The 25,117-nt window shown below is 37.2% G+C and overlaps 1 protein-coding gene across 1 annotated transcript; it reads right to left on the bottom strand.

The window, feature by feature from the left end:
• Nucleotides 1-8,932: 8,932 nt before the first annotated feature.
• Nucleotides 8,933-13,792, bottom strand: LOC149803876 (uncharacterized). The gene is made up of 2 exons (XM_089951453.1): nt 13,679-13,792; nt 8,933-10,521 (listed from the first exon to the last, which is right to left on the bottom strand). Exon 2 carries the CDS (start codon nt 10,518-10,520, stop codon nt 9,996-9,998), a length of 525 nt encoding a protein of 174 aa, XP_089807579.1. The 5' UTR covers nt 10,521; nt 13,679-13,792; the 3' UTR covers nt 8,933-9,995.
• Nucleotides 13,793-25,117: the final 11,325 nt, after the last annotated feature.

The raw sequence follows: 25,117 nt of genomic DNA, 5'->3' as shown, positions 1-25,117 counted from the left end.
TATTGTTTTGTATGTTAACCCTTGTATTTTGTACGGACTGGCTGGTATCAATCAAATTTTTTTAGTTGTTATTTAATTATGCAAGATTTAAGTTTTGTAGAAGCAGTTTAATGCTTATAAAAGAGAAGGAAGTAATTGTTTGGTACAAAAGAGGAATAGGGAATTTTGAACTGTCTGAAGAATTGCTTCATATGAAACAAATTTATGCAGCACATTGTGGTGAGAAACCTTCAATACCCGTAACAGTTGCCTCAAGTGAGCGTTCTATCAGTAAATTGAAACTCAAGAATTTCTTGCGCTCAACTACGGGACAAGAACGAACTAGTGACCTTGCCATTTTGAGTACTGAGTGAATTAGCGCGAAAACTTAGATTTCCATGATATCATTGAGGAATTTGCAAAAACAAGTGCAAGAAAAATGACCTTGTAACAAAAGAAAACTGGACTTCTTATAATCGGCGATTTATTTTTTTATGGGGGGGGGGGGCACAAAATCTTAATGATGCTCGGGGCCCCAAAATCCTCTGCACGGCCCTGATCATAGAGGAGACCCCCTAGTGTCTCATGTTTTTTCCCCCAATATGTCTTTTATTGTATCAGTTTTAATAAATTTGGATTTAATTAAATTTTGTTTTAGGGTTTGTACACATCCCTAGCTAGTGTTTAGATACTCTTGGACCTTGGCTGGTCTTAAGAGTTTTGTTTACAAAAGTGATCCGTGCCAGGGATCAATGTTGTCCGGTGTTTGCGATGTTGTTTTTGCTATTTGTTTTGTATGTTAACCATTGTATTTTGTACGGACTGGCTCGTATCAAATTTTTTGAGTTGTTAATTATGCAAGATTTAAGTTTTGTAAAAGCACTTTTAATGTTAAGTAAAAGATAGTAAATGTAATTGTTTGGTGCAGAATAGGAATAAGGAAATTTGACGCACGAGTTCAAATTACGGTCGCTTAGTTGTAAATTATTCTAGTCTGGCAATTGGTAGCAAATCTGGTGAAACTATTTGGTAACATTATAGTTTAACTCTAGAAATTAGTATAAATGAGTAAGCCGAATACAAGTTACTTTCTGTTGAAACCATTAGATAAATCTGAAACAAGTATAATAATGTAACAATACATAAGAAGCACTGGAATTGCTTAGCGCACGAGTTCAAATTATGGTCACTTAATTAAAGCACGGGCAGCTGACACGCTATGCATCATCGAGCTAGTGAGCACTGGTCATGCTAGCTCACGTGCTGCGGATTTATTGTCAATATAGCTGATTAGGTATATGTAGGTATTAGTTCAGAAAATTTGAGTTATGGCAATTGATAGCAAATATGGTGAAATCATTTAAAGACATAAAATGTTTGGTGTGGTGCTTGTATGTTTGCAAATAATTTAGAAGAGGTACAGTTGAATAGTTGAGAGTTACAGAAGCTGTTAAATATTTTGTCTCTTCATTCATTCCTTAGAAGTATGAATGTCCTTTCCTGATGTGGACTATCTGTTCTTGTGGAATGTTCAGTCATCATTATCCTTTTCCTTCCAAGATGTATGGTATACATTCTATTGTATTGTTACCTCGGTTACCTTGGTCTCAAGTTATATGCCTCGACTTGTATTCAGTCCTGTTATAGAAACCTTCATATGCATTTCATTGAGAATATGAAACTTTATCCGTTGTCCTTATTCCGTTTCAATATTGTAGTAGGTATATTATACAAAATTCCATCATCCTTCATTCCACGTCAACAGCATTCCTCCTACTTGATTGAAATAGGGGTTATCCCTCTCGGCGAAAACCGGGGGATTTTCTCTTGTAATATTCCGTTTTATATATTTATTTCCCCTTGTATCCATTGTCTGAATCATAGTACATATTCAGTCCGGGTCATGAAAGTCTTTAAGTGGACCGCTCACTGACAAGACTTCCATAATGTAAAGAATTTGACCTACGGTGATGTATTTATACGCAGACGATGCCGCAATACATCGTCTGTGCGCTGGACGTATTCGGTTTTTCCCATCCAAAGCACTTCGCACGTGTTGCAATGGGTGAATCGAACTCACTATTTCGAAATCTTTGTACAATATACATAAATCACCCTCGGGTATCGTTGTACACAAAAACGAAAGCCGAGTACAATTATTTAATAAAACAAAGGATCTATACAATTCCGTGACAACATGTGCGCAGGAAGACAGACGCAGAGATAAACACATCAGGTAATCCACAGAAATCCTTCCATATCAAAATGCTCTCAAGGAAACGGATAATATTCACAATAGCTTTATCTTTTAAATAACGCATGCCATTATTGCAAATACGAAATTGTCAGATTCAGAACACACACACACACACACACACATACGAACAATATTACTCAGTATACTTACCTTAGAATTGCTGTATGTGAGCCCAGAATATCGAAGGCTTGTGGGCGAGTGTTTGTTGAGCTTTGAAAAGTACTTAGATATGTCGCTTATTTGGACAGTAACAATTTTTAATTAAATATGTGATTTCTATTCTCTTATATACGAGAGAATTTATAGCCTTCTTTTTTTAATGGAGCAAATCCAGTACGTAATCTTTAAAAAATAGCACAATGTGTTTTAGATGAGGTGTGAATGGAATTATGTTGCTTATAATGTGGGTAAGCAATGAGGACTGTTGTTAAATTATGGATAAAACTGTGTGACTCATTAAGCGCATATGAATCGAGTATGCCGAAGTTAACAATAAAAAGGGGCTGGTTTAGACAACAATGGCAAATGTAATTCAATTCTAAACGAAAACCGATAGATCTGTCACCATCATCCATAAATGTTAAAATTCCTTTAACTTTTAAAAGAATTAAACCATTGCTCGAGGGTTTCCAAAATTGTAATCTCTTTATTATGCTGAAATGGCAATCACAATTGCCAATGGAATGAGTTTGAAACTTCAGTTGACGAAAGTAGCCACGTTCTCTTTATTGGCGGTTTATTGAATCCATAAAGGTGGCGCTGAACATGCCATAAATGGCATTGGAAAGATTGGCATAGACTCCCTGCCAAAACTGCTATGGGAGACATTGGGAATTAATTTTAAGCCAAACACTTGATAGAAAACAAACCAACTTTAATATCTCGGGTGAAATGTCATAGGTTGGGGTTATTCAACATAAACATACTAGGCAAACACGAGCTCTGATCTATTTGTAAACATTCCTCCTGATTCCGTACCTAGCAGTGGTCGGCTGATTCATTCTTTTTAAATGCAGATCAATAAATCAGAAATAAAACAAAACTAGAGCATCACAATACCGACCTCTTTTCTACATATTCCAACCTCCCATCTCTTCCCAACCCACCGCCAGACAGCAACCATGTAGTGATATGATACATCTTTCTGCTATGACTGCATGTAAATGTATATGAATTTTTTTTTAAAATGTCAATATAACTGACATTACTGTACATCGGACCTCTGATCGCGATCACAGCTGGAGCTATGATGGCCATCTTTTGCAGGTGATTATTCTAAAGACAACACAGCTGTAATGTTTCGTGAATTTCCTCTCAGTGTTTACGAGATGTGGTAACACACATGACTATACGGACTGATGGACAGAAAGAGAGAGAGGGACATTGAGGGCATCACATTATAATAAAACATTCCCATGCCTCACATGACTTTATTATTTTCTGCCATTTTATGTACACTTTAGCTATTTCTAGTTTTCAAAAATTATTATGTAAAGAAATTAATTAACATTTCCAAAAGTACTTACATTTCTAAAATTTAATTAAAAAAGTTACTCCTACCAAATATTAGAGGCAAAAAAAATTCTGATTTTATTGGGAAGAGACATACTATATATAAAATGGATTTAGGGTTCTGATACCCGAGCGATGATGAGAATGGGTGTGGTTGGGGATACAAAATGAAGATTTGCAATGGAATTAGCTCAAGTCCTACTGCTGTGTTTAGCAATGATGGAAAATATTTGCTTGAAGATCTGGCTGCACTTTCAACTTAGTATCAGCGTTTCCATTTACGATCGTACAAACTATGTATATGCCAGACTGCTTCTCCGGAGGTCAGGAATTTGTACCACTGGACAGCATTTTGGACATCCTTTTCTCCAACCTATAATGTCCCAAGAGTAAACCATATTGTTGCAACTGTTCCGAAATTCATGTTGTATATGCCACTGTTGCATTGTCAGATCCGGGGCCCCGAGTGGCCGAGTGGTCTAAAGCGCTCTCCGTTACGGAGCACTGCCATCTCACCGCTGTCTGTGTGGGTTCGAGTCTCGGATTCAGCCAATGTGATTATGGGAGAAAGCTTGCCAGTAGCTTCTCATGGGTCGGTGGTTCTTTCTGGGGTTTTCCCGGGTTCTTCCTCCACCATTAATACTGGCCGCCATGTATAGCCTATCGTGTGCTGAAAAATGGCGTTAAACCCCACAACAACAATAACAGCAACAACAACAACAATGTCAGATCCACATGGGTCTCTTGTTTATTCAACACATCGTCGCAATTTTCAGTTAGAAAGATTTGAAAAGGCTCTGTTTTCTTTATTTGTCTTGCAGAGATTGCATCACTCAAAACCTATAGCATAGTGTCTACTGAATGTTAGTAAGAACATTTTGTATTTCAAATAATATGGTACTCTTGAAATATTTAGCTCTTCTGTCTTGAATAGGCCGGTCAAGATATGTAAAGGGACATAACTTGTTTTCTAATTTGGAGACAAAAATGATTAGATTCTTTGCCTCTAATTATATTGACATCCTTGTAGCGTTTCATACAATACACACTTGTTTCGGTATCACGTGTTTATGTCCTGTCATTGCTTAAATATGTTATTTTTAAATCAGTTCTGGTAAGAGACAGAAAGGAAATACTTGAAACATTGATAGGTAAGATTACAAGTATTTATATAGATATTGGAATTTGCTGACGATCCAAAGTTAAAAATTTATTGCCACTCTTAAATGGAAAATTGTGTAAAGTTTCACTAGAAGACTAATTAGATACTTGGGTGCAGATAGGGTTCCTCTCTATGATGAGTATGAGAGTGACCGTACCAATAAAGGATGCAGATAAAATATTACTGCTATGGCAACCATCTTGAAAATCATCTTGTTGCTACATTTTCACCAGGAGACTTTCTTTGATATTTAGTTGGTCATAGATGAAAATAGTACTCTGCAGACCTCAAGTTTGGATGACACAATGAACAAACTGAAATTTTGTCAGTGATTCACCAGAATGGGTGATCATATTAGAAAGGGGTTTTAGCCAAATGTCTTTTAATGGAGTCAGGTTTATCCTCAGTAAAACAAAATGGTGCCAGTCGTACAGCCAATGTTTCTGCCATACTGTCTTATTTGAAAATCTTGTCACTGAGGAATATTAGAGACAGTTTCAACAGTAAACATAAAAAACCCAAAACAAATAGCACAAATCATTTTGTGGACAAGTGTGTCGTGTTGAGTAAGACGAGGGCATGGAGGAGTAACTATTGCAACTTCTTTGTCAAGTGCTTTGAAAAAAATCTTTGTTATGCCTGTATTACCACTGATAATTATGAAGATAACAAAAGACAACAGTTGGTATGCACGATATTGTTCCGCTCACGTCGGCACACCAGCTGGTCACTTAAGTTGTTGTTGTTGTGGGGTTTAACGCCATTTTTCAGCACACGATAGGCTATGCAACGGCTAGTATTAATGGTGCAGGAAGAACCCGGGAAAACCCAGGGAAGAACCACCGACCCACGAGAAGCTACTGGCAAGCTTTCTCACATAACCACAGTGATCCGTAACGGAGAGCGCTTTAGACCACTCGGCCACTCGGGGCCCCGGTCACTTAAGTAAAAAGTAAAGTAAAAGGGATATGTTAGCCATCACAGATCCTCTCTGTCTCTCTCTCTCTCTCTCTCATTTGTAGAATACAAAATGTATTTAACTGAATATCAGACTAAAACCAGGTGATCACATGACACGCTCACTTCTTTGGTAGATACAGAGCATTTCATGCAATGGCTACAGTGTCGTTGTTTCCAATGAAGGAAACAAGTCATTACAACAAGTGCAAAATGTCATACATTTTCACTTTACAATGAGGAGAAAAGCAATAGAGGAAAAAAGTCCTTTGACCACAGCTCAGAAATGTTGTGTCAAAAAGAATTAAATAAACGTCATTGTACCTTTTGCAGCTTGGTTAAATTAAAATGGGAAGAGAATGATAATTACAACGAGGTATTTGTACATTGATTTTATTGACAAGCTTTTGGAATTTGTTTTTACTGTATTTGATGATCAGTTGTAATTATTTAATCTTAATTATAAGTTTTATGATTCCAAAGTATGCATCTGATACTTGAATGAAAATAAATATTGAAAACTATGCCGTTCTTACTTTATATGTAATCATTACATCTTGCGACCTTCTAGAAAGGCCACCCCTGTTGTAAGGTCACTTTCCTGTTGCAGAAGGGGTCACCTTACAAGATAGAGGCCATTGTCCAACTTTTTCACGTTATAATATGTAGGGAATAGAACTTTATTTTTAAAAAGCAACAAAAAAAAAAAATGTATGTGATGTACAGAAACAAGTTCCCATACAAATATCTCCCTTCAAAGTTAATAAATGAATGTGTTCCAGGAGCAGCAAACACTATATATAGCTAAGGATGGAATTATATGTACCCTGAATGCCAGAACACCCATCCTGGCTGCAACTAACCCTGTAGAGTCCCATTAGAATAAGAACAATCCTATCACAGAGAACACCATGCTGCCTCACATCGTGCTGTCAAAGTAAGTTGATTCGATTTTTGATACACCTGCCTCATAGGGCTGTATACTGTAATTCAATGACATTTTTGTTACACCTGCCTCATAAGGCTGTATACTGTAATTCAATGACATTTTTGTTGCACATGCCTCATAGGGCTGTATACTGTAATTCAATGACATTTTTGTTACACCTGCCTCATAGGGCTGTATACTGTAATTCAATGACATTTTTGTTACACCTGCCTCATAGGGCTGTATACTGTAATTCAGTGACATTTTTGTTACACCTGCCTCATAAGGCTGTGTACTGTAATTCAATGACATTTTTGTTACACCTGCCTCATAGGGCTTTATACTGTAATTCAATGACATTTTTGTTACACCTGCCTCATAGAGCTTTATACTGTAATTCAATGACATTTTTGTTCCTTTTAAGTTTTGATACGCATTTGATTCATAAACATCGTACTTTCATTTGGTACTAAAATGCTTTGTAGATATTTGTTTTTTAATTTATAATTACACACTTAATATTTTTTTTACACATGTGGCATATAAATTAAAAAGATTGATATGCTGGAGAATTAAACACTAAAACTGTTGGCAATTTAAAATTTATTCACACAAATTTAAAGCTTGATGTGTTTGGGAAATAAATTGTGTATGTGAATAGTTTATGGAAAAAGGCAGAAATAAAACACCTTTGTTGAAAAATCTGTTCTATACATCATTAATTTCGTTCCTGCCATTTTTTGTATATGTAAGGTACACTAATCAATATCATTGCACAAAGAAAGGGTACGAGCTGTGGCTTAGCAAAACTGGGACGCCTGGGGTGGGGTGGGGGTGGGGTGCATTTTAAACAAAGCATATAGTAAAATGAAGTTATTCCAGTAACTCTAGACTGTTTTTGGTGTATTTAAATCATCGGGTATAGATCTTTACACGACATAATGCATACCAACATCCTTCAAAGACAGCTGAATTTGGATGAAATGTTGACAGATATTTGCAGCACGTGATGTCTTTGGGTTTGCAAGTCTATTTACAAATCATGATGAAATAGTCACCATTTTTATACGTCAGTCAGTGCATTTTTTTTTCACAGTGAGGTGTTAATCCTGTACACGATGGGTTTGTGATATGGAAATCAAAGCCTCTTGTAAATGAAAATGGTAGAAACAAAAGTGACCGAATGAACTTGATTGTGTATTCCGTTTCAATGGTGATTTTACAAATGTAAATATGCAAAGTTTGTATGAATTTATGTTTACAACAGGCCACATCTACATTGTCAAGATTCTAGCTTTAAATACGTTTCATAAGATGAAATCATCTCTGTATAGGATATGCAGTCTACCCCATCCTTTTTCCTTGGTCCAACTCTTAATGCAATTAACATGGTTTACTAAACGTAAAAATTAAAAGAAAAAATGAGCACATAAGTTAAACAGGTGAAACTATTGCCTTTTGTAATGGACGTGGTCAGCATTTCAGGGTCACGTACGGAGGAAAGGATGATTTTGTGTGTATATATATATATATATATATATATATATATATATATATATATATATATATATATATATATATATATATGTGTGTGTGTGTGTGTGTGTGTGTGTGTGTGTGTGTGTGTGTTTGTGTGTGTGTGTAAGCTGTCTCAGTTTTCTACTTTTTCTATTTTCTATTTACTTAATAGTGCTAACAAGAGCTTTGTCAACAACAAACCAAAGAAACTAATCAGACCTTCAACTTGTGATTTTGAAAATAACTATAAAAAAATTGCACGGATCCAAGTTTAATAGCTTGTGTTTAATCTTACTAAATTGATTTGGGACAGACGAATGGACGGACAGCAGCACAATAGTTATGCTACAAAGTTATGCTATTGCTGTGTGGTTTAGAAAATGTCAACTACGGTAAGAAGACTGCAATTGAAAACACTACACAGTGTTTGCCAGGCGATATTTTGCAAAATACTTTTTCCCTGAATGTTTTTTAATGGATGAACTTATTGAATGTAATTATTTCTGAGTAAAGTGAAAAGGAATTCACACTTTCTTCAACCTAAATAAATAGTGCATAATGTGTAAGTATAACAAAAATAGAACAGAAGAAAACAAAACCCATTTTTTAATGTATTACTTCAATGTATTTCAAACACTCATATTGCTACAAGTGGCACAATAAAAACAAATCTAATAAGTTAGTGAATACAAACACACATTGAAGAATCATAAAGTGTATGAAAATAAAAAGTACATCTACTGTAACCCATGCAATTTGAGTAATTTTAATTTGTATGCATTTATGCAACAGAAAATAAAGACTAAACCTCATTTTTTAAACATTTTAACATCAACTGCTAACAAAAAAAGCAGACGCTAATACGGGTTATATTGAAAATAGTTGCGAGAATGATAAAAAAATGTTGTTTTTTTATTACTTAATTTGTGCAGAGAGTTTGAAAATGTTTGGATTAAACATTGAGATATCATTTCAGTGAATCCAACAATGTAGTATAAATCAGTTTTGAACTATAACAAAATTACTTTCAAAAAGGTTCGAAATCTGAAGAAACAACGATGGAAGACAAATCTTAACGGTTAAAGCTTTTTAAAAGAGAAAAAAGAAACACACCTAATACCATTTCTCTTGACCCTAACGGTGTAACCGGCAGTACAGTTGAAAAGAATTGTCCACCTTTTAAGACAGTGGCTCCCTCTGTCTGGAGTGTAACCTTCAGGTGAATACTACCAGACAGATGGCTGACAAAAACAAAAGAAAACAAAACAATGATCTTGGCAAGTAAGTAGAATACTACAAGAATATCATTTCCTCACCGTCTCTTCTGGTCACTTCTTGTTCTTTTTTAATAAATGCTCAACTTCATACGCTTTTCTTCCACCAGTTATTCACTTTTTACCATGAAAAATCGTAATAACAAAATATATTGATAAGACATCTGCAAATATCTTTCTGTGACGGTAACGAATAATAAATTTTCGTCTATACTGAGCTAGTGAAGTATATGAGAAAATGTATCGTGAAGCAATCCATATCACTAATGTTGCAAGCCGTGTTTGAACCAAAACATTGTTTATTGCAATGATTTCATTTGTCGCCTCTGTGTTAGAGTACGGACGACGGTTTGAAAATTTTGCAATTATTTACTCGTGAATCAACCTTTCTTTGATTATGTACTTATGTCATCCCCATCTGCTACCATAACGACCTTTGCCCTTCTGGTGTTTCATATAGAACCTCAAAAGCTCCTGAACAACTGGATCGGTAAAATCAATCTCTCGTTCCACCCGGATCAAAGGGGTTGTCTCCCTTTCTTGTCTGCTTGAGTATGGCGTACGGATCCCGAAAAAGTTAGCTTTACTTAGTCCGAGCATATCACGATGATATTCGACTCTGTCACCGCCTTTGTTTTCGACTTCTGTCAAATCGAGTGGAAATATCCTACCGAGAACTGTTGGCTTATTTCGTTCATTCAATAGGCTTTGCAGCCTATCCACATTAAACTCAACCCCTTTCTTTTCAGTTGAGAAAGAATTTATATGATTAGATCCTGAATCAAATGATGAAGCTTTGGAGACAGCTGAGTTGTCTTTCATCTGGCCAGTTCGTTTGAGCTCAATTTCCTTTTCTCCTATAGAATTCAAGAGCCGGGCATTGTTTGTAGTCAAACAACCGAGTAGGACGATGACCATGCTAAGAATGTTCATTCTGGAAGTGAAATGTAAAGAAAAATTTTTAAAGATTGTTTAACTTGATTTGACAGTGAATTTACCAGTTCATACAATTTATAGTATGGTTTTAATGGACTGAAGTGACAATTTCTGGAGGTAAACGAAAACAGAAAGTCCGGGATAAACGATATTCTTGTACATACTTGAATCCCATATCCAACCCGGAACCCCATAGTTGCAAAGGGAACGGTTAACCACTGTGTTATCCATGACATACAATTGTTTTCTAGATTTCCTACTGTAACACTTACCGTTTATACTTCGTAGAGACCTTTTAAATGGTAGTAACGACACAAAACTTCAGATTTCTAATGATCTCGACTAGTTTGTGTATCACCGTAACGTTCTTACTGAGATTCTAAGATCAAGGACCATAGTCTTTGTATACCTACAGAGCCGATGTAGTCCGATTGTACACCTACGATGCCGAAGTAGTCCGATTTTGTTGTTTCTTTTGATACTGGTTTAGAAATAATAACCTACTTAGGTATCGTTTTTGTCTGAGATGTAGAACAAATAACCTTGTCGCAAGCTGACACAACTAATGTGTATCGTACTGCCTTCTAACAGTGTTTGTGTGTGTCTGTGTGTGTGTGTGTGTGTGTGTGTGTGTGTGATTTGGATTTTTAACGTAGCTTTAACAATTTTTCAGTCATATCGCTACGATGTCTGCAGTGTGGCAGTTTATAGTGATGTCTAGCACTGGGACATCATGCTGTAGACATGTATTGAGATACATCATGCCGGAGACATGTAGCATGATGTCCCACCCACTCACATTATCCTGACACCAGGCCGACCAATCCTAACACTAACCTCTTAATGCTGAGCGCCAAGCGAGACAGCTGTTAGTACCATTTTTATAAGTCTTTGGTATGACTCGGCCGGGGATCGAACCCACGACCTCCCGCATCCAAGGCGGACGCTCTAACCACTAGGCCACCGGAACGATAAAAAGCTGACACAGCTAATGTGTATTGTACTGCCTTCTAACAGCACGAATCGATCATGGTATTTATTGGAGCATCACCTACATATCGTTAAAAGTATCGATTCTGGACCAAGCTGCCAATGCACACAGGTATAACGGCCACTACGCGAGGCTCTTATGGTATTGAATTTACTCTGGAACACAAACGGATTGGTTTAAGAAGTTTTAAGCAGGCAAAGATACAATTTAATCATTATTTGTTTTTGGCGGGGGTGGGTATGCTAATAGTTAAAGTGGTGGTTTGGGAATAGTGAATTCAGCAGTAATGGTAAAATTCATTTTTGCTGCCTCTAGAAGAGAATGAATTCGTGTGCCGAAAGGTGCTAGAAAAACTCTCAAATATGACGATATATTCTATACTGTTGACATTGGTAATTAAACGGGGTATAAAGCAAGTAAAGCCGCCATTCAGTCATCCGTTTCTGAACGGAATATTCCACATACTGACTTCAAATATTATATCAATTATCATGCCCTGTATTACTTGAAAAAAAATATGTTGAATAAAAACTCAACAAACTTCAAAGCATCAAACTCAACATTAGAGAATTGCATCCTTCATGTAGAACAAATCGCGTGATGGACGTGGTATTGTACTGTTAGCGTATAGACGCGCTTACGTAAACCTTCATACCGCTTTAAAAAGTGAATGCATTCCTGCGTGTGTCCGCTAACAGTTGAAACACACTGTTGTGGAATATATCGATATGCACCCTACGAGACATAAGTTTGTAGTCTTTTGTTAATGTGAACTCATTTTAATTTTTTTTTTATGATGTACCACCAAAGAAAATCTTTCACTTTGAAATAACGTATTGTTTCAGTTATGTGTCAATGATATTGTATTTTTACATTCATTTTTATTAGATATACCCATTACAGGCTTTTTTAAATATAAAAATCTAAACCTTTCATCTCCCGGATCTACATACTTACATTTATTGGAAGGTTTATCACCAAAACATTTTGTTTTTGAATTGCTGTCATTAAATTTTTTGGGGGAAATTAGCTTTTAGTCAGCAAAATAGAGCCTGAATTGTACTAAAATGCCGTTGAACCCTAGATATAAAAATACAATACCCCCCCCCCCCCGCTCTCTGTGATTGAATTGAGTAACCGCCGAAATTCAATGTAAACTATCTAAGGCTCCACGTATTCAGCTATTTGGTCTTGTTTATCGGGTTCCTGATTTTCTGTGACCTAAAAATATTTTTACACCATAACACACTCGTCTAAAATGTGTATTTCATGTTTAGTATGAATTCTTTGTTATTGTTGTCGGTTTAACGTCATTTTTCAGCACACGATACATGACGGCCAGTATAAATGATGGAGGAAGAAACGAGGAGAACCCCGCGAAGGACCACAAACTCATGGGGAGCTACTGTCAAGCTCTCTCATATAACCACATTGGCCGAGCCTGAGACTCGAACCCACGCATACAGAAATGAAATGGCAGTGTTAGAAAAAAGCGTGCGCTTTACACTACTTGGCCATCCGGGGCCCCAGCATGAATTCGTTTAATCAAATCAGTTAGTTAAACATTGCATTCGTTTTTCGATAAAAGTGCCCACAAGGAAGTTCAACTTCCGTCTCTCATTTTACTTGCACATTATCTGCAACTACATGCTTTTCCAAACAAAGGACTAATGTTTTCTTCTTTTTTTCCGGGGGGGGGGGATAATTTTAAAAGGTGCAAAAATATGAGTTCTATAAATGTTTGAGTTCGTACATCTCCAGTGGTATGGAGGAGGGAAAAAATTCAATTGCAAAGATAAGCTATCATAACTACTAATAACTGTATAAGCCCCAGACATGGACAATCTCACAATACCAATAATAACAATAACATTTCATTCTTCCTCACTCGTCTCATCATAGTCATCATCAGAAAAGAAAGAAGCTGGAGGAGGTAGAGGAGGACGAGGAAAAAGATGATGTAGTAGGCGTTTTAATAATAATAATAATAATAATAATAATTATTATTATTATTATTATTATTATTATATAACAACAATTAAATACTGTAATTCAAATGTAAAATACGGGGAATACGGTGATTGAGAATATACTTAAATAATTACATTATTCAGTTATTAGATGACTGAACTTATTGATTTTTAAATTTCATATAAGCACTTACCTCTTAGAGTTGATGCAATCCAGTTAAAAATTTTCCCCTGGTGCTTGGGTGCCATTCTGCCAGCTATTGTGTATCCTCCCCCTTTTTATAGTAAATAAGTGCGCCTGGGGGGAGGGCCTTTAATATATGGCGTGATTGATATTCTAAATCTGGAATGCTGTATCACACGGTAAATACCTCTTTCGTTCGAGGTTATTAACTAGACATACTTGACAACAACAAAAATTATCTGATATAGCAAACAATCTTGTTCTGTTTGCTGGACAAAAATTGTATTTGCATACTTGATTTATATGTGTATAATTTATAAATTGATCTGTTTTATTAGTTTATGCCTTTGCTATTTTGTTTTCTTTATTTTGTTCGGTTTTATATTTCTTCGAGCGTACCTCATGCTCAGTTAAAGAATGATTTTCATACTGTAGAATAATACTGCCTTCATTTAACTGTAAAATATAAAATAGTATAGTGATGTATTATTAATCGATATCTTTGTTGTTTTTTTTTTTGTTGCGAAATCTTCCTTTTTATATTTCGAGCCTAAGTCATGTTCACTTAAACGACTGTTTTCAAATTATATAACAATACCTTCATACGAATATCATGAAAATACAAATAAAAAGCAAACAGTCAAATCATGCAAAAAAATAATCAAATTAAACAAACTAAAACCAAGTCTTCATAAAGGTTTCGAAGAGAAGTCTTGGATGGAGCACCAGTAACATGTTCGCTTGACACCTCTTTGGTGCCGACTCGATTCTCGGTTCGGATGTATGCCTTGGTATGCAGTCACTTACCCAGGGTCGGTTATTTTAACCGACGTCAGCGTCTGAATCGTCGATAACGCTTGGGGGCCGTCTATTTAGTACGTACGCATGGAGGGGGGGAGGGGGTTAAAACAAATGCATACGCTTGTGTATGGGGGGGGGGGGTCTACTGATAATGTACGTACGCGTAGGAAACGGGGAGTGAGTGAAACCTCGTTAATAATTTGTCTAATACGTAACCTGTTCGACTGGGTTCAGTCGGCGTTTGAGCTGACGCTAGACAAACCTTTTAAAGCTACGCAGCTTATTTCTTTGATGCAGCCAGACATTCAACGTCGGTGGACTATCTGTTTTATTAAACAGGTTAATATTATTAATCCTTAACCGTTTCTGCGTGGATTAAATATAGAACGTTCTATAGAATTGGGGGGAGGGATGTGCGTCAAGCGTACGTACGCAGATGGGGTGGGTGTAAAAAAGTACGCACGTGTACAGAGAGGGGGGAGGGGTCAAACTTTGCCAGATTTTTGCGTACGTACTAAATGGATGGCCCTGGTTGGCAGATCTCTTATCTAATGAGTTCTTGTCAATCGGAACATCGTCGGCCTTTTCCAACTAAAACGAGAAAGAAACCTCGATGTTATTTGCCGCCGTTGAGAACTCTATTCTAAATTACTCTTGTTCACTTGACAACGTAATGAGAAAAAGTCACAATGTGAATATAGTCAGTCTATGCAGTAGTAACATGTGTTATACATTCCGCCTGAGGCGAATCACCAAACCTTTAAAATTCATATGTATTCCTACAACCACTTCCGTTTTCTAGTTTTCCATACTTGACGGAATTAGCCGACCAATGTTCCGATCGAGTGCTTGTGTAAGATACTGTCTCAATCGAAATTTCTCAGACATTTGGATCGGTTATTATTAGTCGATAATGTATGAATAGACACGAATGATTCCTAAACATGCCTGCGATGATGGCACAATATTCCTTGAAGTATTCGATCGATTTTATTTTGATTCAATCGATCTCAAGCAACTCTGACGGATCCGTAATCACAATGATCAACAGTAATGTTAAATGCTGTAAATTTAGCCACTTTATCCGAAGGGTCACATTGATATAAAGTATTCAACATTCAACGGGACTCGTCTGAATGGAAGCTATGTGCCTCTTCTGTGATTGTGTTTTTGTCATGGATTAAACAACAGTTGAAAAAGGGCCATACATTAAAGAACCTGCGTGCCAAAATTATTACCATCGTTACATCCGTCACAAATGTGAGGAAAATGTATCGGAATTTAAGAAAAAATGTATAATATGTTAAATAAATATCAATTCCATATGTTTGCATTTTTAATATATGTATAAACTGACGTTTTGTGCGAAGATCCATTTTCAGGCCTTGCAAAGGACATCATTCCATCAAAGTTTGCCATGGAAAGAACAAAAAGCTCACCGATCAATCCTGTGTAATCGCATCAAAACGAGTTTGAAAAAGGACGAATGAGTTAGGCAAACGGACAGACGGACAAATACAAGGACTCATAGGATGCATGCGAGATGTTAATGTTCTATTTCAGTTGTGAAGATACAAGTCACCACTGCTGCCAGTAAAATAATAATAATAATAATAATAATAATAATAATAATAATAATAATAATAAGAAGAAGAAGAAGAAGAAGAAGAAGAGAAATACGGAAAAAGAATTATGATGATCGTGACGACCATTATGATAAATCATTGCTAACACAAATGACAATTCGCGTCCCCGCTGAACGCTGTTCCTTACGGCACGTGTAATATCGCATGACACGGTAAGTGGCCTGTCTGTTGGGTCATTCCATGGTCCAGAGGTGGTCGGTGTCCTATTTAAGGATTTATCAGAAGAGCGATGGCTGGATAAAAATATAACAAAGTTGATGGATGGCACCTAGCTTAAGATAATGACAAGATAGTGTCATCACGGGGGAACATTCCACGAATTATTGTTGCCTGATTTGCTGCTGCTAATAACATCACCGTTTGTTACTGCTCGCACTTGCTGCCATATTGTTATTGTTGTTGTTTCTGGTGCTGCTGCTACTACAATAACTACTACTACTGGTCTAATTTTTTCTTCATTTACAACAACGATTTGGAGATGATTAAAAAGTAACCTTGTGTCACGACAAAGGTAGTTATCATTTAAAAAACGTCATGTTTAAAAAATCGCTACTTTTGCCACTGTCTTTTTTTTTAATAGCTTTTTTCCATCTTCTTTGTATTGACACAATTTTACTTCGCTTTCTACAATGCAAGAAGATATAGAGAAGGCTTATATGGTTAACTTGCGTGAGATTTACTTATTTTCATAATACAACCCTCTACGTATCCCTGCCCATTGTTTCCGAAATTATGGAGGTAAAGTACGTTTGCACGTAAGTCTGAAATGGGTAATTTTTTTTTTTATTGACCTTTGACAGAAAAATAGACCGAAAAAAACATATCTTTAAATACATCATAAAAACTGATGGGTTTTGGATTAATTAATCGCTTCGTTTTCTAGACTGTGGTAAAGATATAGCGCTTTAAAAATGTAACCTACTTTTGTCCTGACTTATGTGAAATGTATAAATGTGTGCGCGTGTGTTAGCTACGGGCTCTGTCAGAGATAAACAAATAAACCAGTACATGTATCGGTGAACAAAAAAAAAATTATTTATAGAACACTTTTAACAGATTGTTCACTTTCCAAAGGATCGAACAACTTAGTTATTTTCTTAAAGAATAATATTTATGTGCGGGACAAAGAACATGCAATAAGGTTCCACTTTTTATGTTGAAAACGAAGGCATGTTTCGCGGAATGCGGTATCTAGCCTTGTAACACATCGGGGTTTTCTGCAAAAGCCAAAATCAGTAACTGACGAACAGAAAGGACTGAAGTGCTCAGGATGGATATCTCGCCTGCGAAATATGCTGTGACGTAGGCCTATTTGTGCTACAATTGTATCTGAGCATACGTCGTTTCAATAGCGTACTACCAAGGTATCTGATTCTTCCTAAAAGACAAACTTTGAAATAAATTTACAAAACCCAAACAAAATAAAAACATGAAATTCATTCCTCCGATTATCAAAGCTTCGTTTTATGATAAATTCATCGCTAGCTTCAAAGACTGGAAGTATAAAATTCAAGCGTGGACTAGAAGTGAGCAAACCAAACGCTTTTACGCAACATATTATGTAAGGTTAGTATGCGATCAGTGGAGGCGCGAGGTGGGGTGAGGGGATTATTGCCCAAGGGCTTCAGGCGACGCGGTCGGGCGATTTTTTTTTTGCAACTGTATTTGTCGTAGTTATTCTCCAACATTTGAGCATAATGGGGATAATTCTTCACAATACGTATATTTAGGAGAGGGAAGGGGTGAGCTCTTGATATAACCATTCTTTGTAGCAAAATTGAGAATTCCACTAAAGAACGTTGCCCCCGTGCACTTCTAACCTTCGTGCCGCCACTGTTTCATCTACAGTATGTTGCTAATAATTAATTTGAAAACAAAAATATATAAGATGCACTTACTATTATGATCGTTTGTTTTCGATGTATCCATGAAATACTGAGAGCCAGACTTAAACCGATTAGATAGATTAAGCCCAATCGGGCCCCGCGCTCACAGGAGCCCCGCGCGATAGTAAATTTAAAAAAATATATCTTTAGAGAAATGGTGTGTGTGTGTGTGTGATTTTGATTTTTAACGTAGCTTTAACAATTTTTCAGTCATATCGCTACGATGTCTGCAATGTGGCAGTTTATAGTGATGACTAGCACTGGGGCATCATGCCGCAGACATGTAGCATGATGTCCCACCCAGTCACATTATCCTGACACCGGGCCGACCAGTCCTAACACTAACCTCTTAATGCTGAGCGCCAAGCGAGGCAGCTGTTAGTACCATTTTTGTAAGTCTTTGGTATGACTCGGTCGGGGTAGAGAAAAGGTAACTTTAAAGCGATGGAAGAAAATTTTAAGTTCGATATCATATAAATCATGTTTAAAAGTTTATTTATAAATGCCGTGCTCACAGGGGACCACGCGCGTTAGGAGCAGGAAGCCCCGCCAAAATGATCCCAATCGGGCCCCGCGTTTGCTGAGGCCGTTACTCTACATACTAGTAAATGTCGCATATGTAGGTCTATTTAAAGACTATTTATATAAAATATTGTAAGGAAATAAACAACATTAAACATTTGAAGAAACACAAAATTAAAGGCTATTCAGATTTATGAATTTAGAATTGTAAAGTCATATGTCTTCACACACACACACACACACACACACACACACACACACAGACGGACGGGCATTGAAAGATAACGTGCTTAACGAAAGAAATACTTGTATCCAATTTGTTCCTAGGGGGTCCTTTCAAGTGGTTTATAACATGAAGATGAGTGCAGTCGTTCGATGATCCATTTGATAGCATATCTGCCATAGCCTACCTCTGGAATTTGTATGGGTAAGCAGTCCGCTTCTGTGGCGCCAGAGAAAGGGTAGTCAGTGTAGATTAAACTCATAAATCGATTACATCATCAAAATGCCTGATAGTATTCGGGACCGCCCCCTTTCCATTCATAAACTGCAAGGACAGACCCATTTTATTCGTAACGATCTGATTTTGGTTTTCTTTGGTGTTTTCGGATCATTCGAGTTTTAGCTGGAGGGTGGGTGCCAACAAAAAAGGATAGAAATAGGGTGGAATGACCGCTGATTGTTAAAATGGTGGTGGTGGTGATGGTTGGATTACATAAAATAGAAACTACTTTCACGCGGGCGGGAGTGGTGGTGGGGGAATTTGATTTGAAGCATCTTGACAACATTTTTACTACGTTTTAAAAAAAATAAATCCCATACACATATATAGCAATCAAACAAGTTTCGAAAGAAGGAAAGTAAGAAAGAAAATTCCAACTGGCTTTATAACATTGGCCTAAACTGGGTGGGGGACGAACAGCAACTTTTCATGTATCTATGGGTTGGGGTTGAATTTCATAATTGCATATGTAGTGCATGGGGGCGAGTAGGTGAATTTCATTAAAAAATATTGCTGAACATTTTACAAACCAGCACCTCTCTCCCCTTAATGATGAACGCTTCCTTTAGTGCCGAGGCAAGGAAGATGTAGTTAATTTGATTCTCACTTGTTCACTAAGTACAGTAAACACTAAAAGGTTACCGTTTAATTATTCTTGTACGGAACAATAAACATATATTTTAAAAATCACAAAACAGCCAAGACCTTTGACTGTGTGTGTGTGTGTGTGTGTGTACATATTTACACCAGCGCACTCGTGTAAGGATTCAGCGACTCGTTTTAGAAACAAAATGGAGTTCAAACGAGAAGAAAGAGTGAAATTTATTTAAACCAACACTGTCGTACAGGAGGGATACGACAACGCAAAATGAAATAAATTTATTGCATTGCTCTAGAGACTTCGACCATAATGTATTGATATGAATTCAATATTCACTCAGAATCATATGTATTTACTCTAGCGCGAGCGGACTAGGAATTATATGTTACCCCGAGAGGGGGATCACTTCATGATGCACCAGTGAAATAAGGTTTTGATGTACGTTCAGCCACAGGATTTTGAAGTTTAATCTCATTTTCTCGCCGCTCACCTTTTCATTAATATCTTGTGTTTTAGTTGCTTTTATTTTTAAAACAACTATTGTGAGTCAGAACGCTTTTACAATGACGTAAAGCACTGCATACACTTGTATGACACTTGTGACTCTCAACGGACAATGTATTTGGTACGTCACTTCCGACTTTGCAAAGAACAACGTATTTTGTGTGACACTTATGACTATGCAAAGGACAACGTATCTGATATGACACTTGTGATTCTCCAAGGGACGACATATTTGGCATGACACTTGTGATTCTCCAAGGGACGACATATTTGGTATGACACTTGTGAATATGCATAGGACAACATATGTGGTATGACACTTGTGACTCTCCAAACGAAAACATATTTCGTATGACACTTGTGACCATGCATAGGACAACGTATTTGGTAACCCACATATGGATAAGAACGTTCCTTAACTTTCCAAGGATGAGTTAAATGGTGTTCTAATTATTTAATTTTGTGAGTTAAGGCCAAAACTTTAATCACGTAGGACTGACACAGATGAAAAGAAAGTTTTCAAAAGAATAATTAAGAGCATACACGTAGAGAGCGTGTGTGTGTGTGATCTGGATATTTAACGTAGGTTTAACAATTTTTCAGTCAAGTCTGCAGTGTGGCAGTTTATGGTGATGTCTTGCACTGGGGCATCATGCCGCAGACTTGTGGCATGATGTCTCACCCAGTCACATTATCCTGAGACCAGGCCGACCAATCCTAACACTAACCTCTTAATGATGAGCGCCAAGCGAGGCAGCTGTTAGTACCATTTTTGTAAGTCTTTGGTATGACTCAGCCAGAGTTCAAACCCGCGACATTCCGCATCCGAGGCGGAAGTTCTAACCACTGGGCCACCAGAGCGATCCACATAGAGAGCGAAAAGAATCATTCAGGTTGTCTTGTAAAGGGAATCTGACTTCATCTTAAGCAAAGTCACGAATCAGACACGTTTTTGCTAGAATCTAGGAGCTCTGGCAGGTGGGAGTGTGGTGATAGGGGCGGTCATATTACCAACAACAGACCAATTATAGATGAGGTATCCCTATAGAATACCACCTTACACCTCGAGAGCGGCCATAACGAGGCGGGTAACGAGGCGGTCAACAAGCGACCACCAACATCACGTTCAGTTAGATCCGCAATCTGTTGATGATACTCCATCTGTAGCCATTGATCAAACCAGGAACAAATATGTTGGAGACAGAGAGCACCATGTGGACAAAAAATGTTTTTGCACATATTGACATGCTGCGCATGTGCAACCGCTGAGGAGATGGCCAATATTCGGCAAGTTCGACGCATAGAATTAAAGGCCAGACCACAATTGGTCCTTATCGAGTTGCATAGTGAAGTTCATCCAAGCACCAGGTCAAGCTAATCAACACAAGTCTCTGTTAAATTAGCGCTTGAGCAGGAGCGTATTCTTGCCAGTGACGACCCGAAACGCACATTTAGAGAAAGGCAAGGTACCGTAGCATACATAGCATGTTGGTCATGGCCGCCAAAACGGGTTGACCTCAGTCAACAGCAACCGGCAATACCTTTTCATTCAGAGGAAGGATGTGTATCACAGATATTATATCCCACGTAAACGCTAGCGATAAATATGGATATCATAGAGCAAATGAACGTCATACTCGTGGAAAATCGGGTCACCGAGAGAAAATATGATTATATGCTGGAGGCAGCACTGGCCGCCCAAGCAAGACAGCGAACCGTAGCTATCAAACGGCTTGCTCTGCCACCACCACCCCATCCCATGCGTAAAAAGCCCATATCTACTGCAATGCAGCCACACACACACGCTCATGGCAGCAGACCACGCCAGCCAAACGTGTAAAATGACGAGCCAGACAGAAAGGGGCCAGGGCAGGAAAGGAAGTTACCCCTTTCCAATTCCTGCACGAAGATCCCAGCAAATACAGGCTCAGACACCAACTCACGTACGAAAAGAAACTCGAAACGGAAAGGATAAAATTGTAGTCGACTACCAGGCTACGATACCGCACAGGCATCTGCTAGAAGTCATTCTATTTAAGTTGCTCAAAGTCATGACTTTAGGCGTAATAAAGATTAAAAAAAAACAGGAGACTGAGAAAGAAAATTTTAAGTTGAACAAAAGAGGAGGCTTTTAACAAATTAAAGCCCATGCTTAAGAGTGTACCAGTACTTTCAGCTCCAAATTTCAGTCAATTAAGTAAAATGTCTGTTGATGCAAGTGATGTAGGGGTTGGATGAGTTCTGACTGAAGAAGATAAAACTGGTCTGGATCAAGTGTGCTAGTTTACTAAAATTTAAAAAAAAATACATCAGAGAAATTATTCTGCAATCGAGAAGGAATGTTGGGCTGTAATGTTGGCTTTGCAACGTTTGAAGTTTATATTAGTTCAGCTCCTTCTCCGATTATTGTATCCAGTGATCACGACCACTCTAAGTTACAAAATGACAAACAAAACTCAGATATTGTTGAGGCGCCATTTGATGTTGCAGTAATACAATATTGACATCAGGCACATCAAGGGAAACCATAATCTGATTGAAGATGCACTCTCGCGTTCATATTGCTTTATGTAATTTTGTGTCATTCATGAGACATCTTCCTATCAAATTTTAATATAATTTGTATATCTGACTATCCAAAAGAAAGCTTTATCTTATATATTTGTCTTTTTCTTTATGAGACCGCTTCGATGGTCTCAGTGTTTAAAGCGTCTGCCTCGGATGTGGGAGGTCACGAATTGGAACCCGGCTGTGCCATACCAAAGACTTATAAAATGGTACTGGCAGCTGCTTCGCTTGGCGCTCAACATTACAAGGTTGGTGTTAGGACCAGTCAGCCTGGTGTCAGGATAACGTGACTGGGTGGGGCATGATGCTACATGTCTGCGGCATGATCTCCGTGCCCTAGACATCACTATATATTGCCACACAGCAGTATCGTAACGATATGACTGAAACATTGTTGAAGCTACGTTAAAAGTTTGCTAAACATGTATAAACATGAAAAAAGACACCAGACATTAGTTAGCATTTATGAAGTTAACTATGCGCCATCATTTTTTACTAAATGCAAATCGCACCCAGTAGTTGATTCAAAGCATTAGGTCATTAAAATGGAAACAATCATGTATATGCACACCTTTTTAGCAACGTAAATGTTCAAGGTCTAATTTCTTATTCTAGTGAGACTACCTATTTTTACGTTTGATTACTCGTAGACAATCAACGATTTGCTTACACATTAGATCTACGAAAAATAAAACGATAATAAACCTTACAGTTTAAAAGAAACATGTACACACTACCTGGAAGAAAACAAAGTATTACTGACTGGGTTGAATTGGGAACTTCAGAAAAGATGAAGAAAAAACAAAACTGAATCAGGATTCAACTGTGTTATTGTTAAATACGGAAAATTAATGTCTACAGCAGAAATTTTGATTGATGGTTTAGCATTTACAGGTAGCCAGCATTTTATTCAAGTTCTTCGATTCAAAAGGATCTGATGACAAGAGAATTGGACACAACGAGTTTGACTGAGGATTACCAGAAGAAAACTGAAGACTTCAGTTAAGAAAGAGCCGGGAAACTTAACATCTTGTGAGAAAGACTGACAGAACAAGGTTTGGTCCCTCATTAAGTTAGTAACCTGGACGATGCATTTTCTCTGTACTCGTTCACTCATGATGACTGTGGTAGATGTTGTTTAAATGATCAAAACCTTGAAGTACAAACGCATTCTAAAATTAATGATGTTTTCGCAATCTTGGAATAAAAATGTAAAATACGAATACATTGTGATTGCGATCGTCATTGATGTTTCCAAAGGAATGCCAAAAAATGGAAGAGAGAATGATAATATGTATAGGCAGGAATCATAGTTTGATTTTCATACACAGGGCAAGAAGAATATCAACTGAGAAATGACCGAAAGCGTAATAGTTGCTCTCACATCTGGTTTCCTAGTCTGTCTCTTCAGTCCATCCAAAGTCTCAGTTTATCATAGATCCTTTAGATAATGTACACCCACCCACCACAAAAACGTCACTTAACGATAGCCCACCCAAAAAATGTTACGCGAAAAAATATATTAAACATTGGGCAAGATGATCTGTTGAACAGGCCAGGATTGGGATACGTTGTATTGAATTCTGAAAGACTGGAAGCGCTTCACAATTGCATTGTACTTTTCCAAGAAGGTTCAATTGAACACTGAAATTTGAAACATTCTTGTAACCAATAACTGAATAGACGCCATAATTGGTTTGTTATTGTATTTGCACGTTTTGCCTCATAGGGTAACATTTCATTGAATCTGATCCACTGGGTAAGCGAAATTGAATAAGCGGTTGCATTCTGTCCGCATGTCATATGTTCTATTTTCTGTTTTATCTTAAGCTTTAAGGTCTGACGAACTAATTGACACTCTGGTCTCAACACTCCATTGGAAATACGTGATTTGTTATAAACAATACGAACAACTGGTTAGTTATTAAAATGAAAAATATACTTTTTTTAGTTCGTTTTATTATGTAACAAATATATGTGGCTAAAACCACTGGGAATTGTTCCAAAATGTAATATCATGCAATTTACCGACATAGCTGTCCTTTTTCATGTCTGGGAAAGTCGGTTAAATGCGGTTATATGAAATCAGTGCTGAAACATTAGATTTAATGGCGTGCACTCTAAAAAATATTTTATCAACTCGATGCAATAAACTTAATATATAGGACTAAGTTACATGTTCTTGTGTTCAGAATTATTTTTGCGGCCTCAAGATATCTAGGTGATATTGGGATCTTGCATATTGATAAGACACAATAATAGTGGTTATATAATCCTTACAACCTGTACCTGATGGCTAAGAAGAGTCGTCTAAAGGTCTTACCACTGGTTAAGTTATGTGTGTGTGTGTGTGTGTGTGTGAGAGAGAGAGAGAGAGAGAGAGAGAATTTGTTATTATCTTTCACTTATCCGGATGAAT

Source organism: Sinohyriopsis cumingii, chromosome 3, assembly GCF_028554795.1.
Source record: "Sinohyriopsis cumingii isolate HCF-2022 chromosome 3, ASM2855479v2, whole genome shotgun sequence".
Taxonomy (NCBI): Eukaryota; Metazoa; Mollusca; class Bivalvia; order Unionida; family Unionidae; genus Sinohyriopsis; species Sinohyriopsis cumingii.
This window is presented reverse-complemented; position numbering and strand designations above follow the sequence as displayed.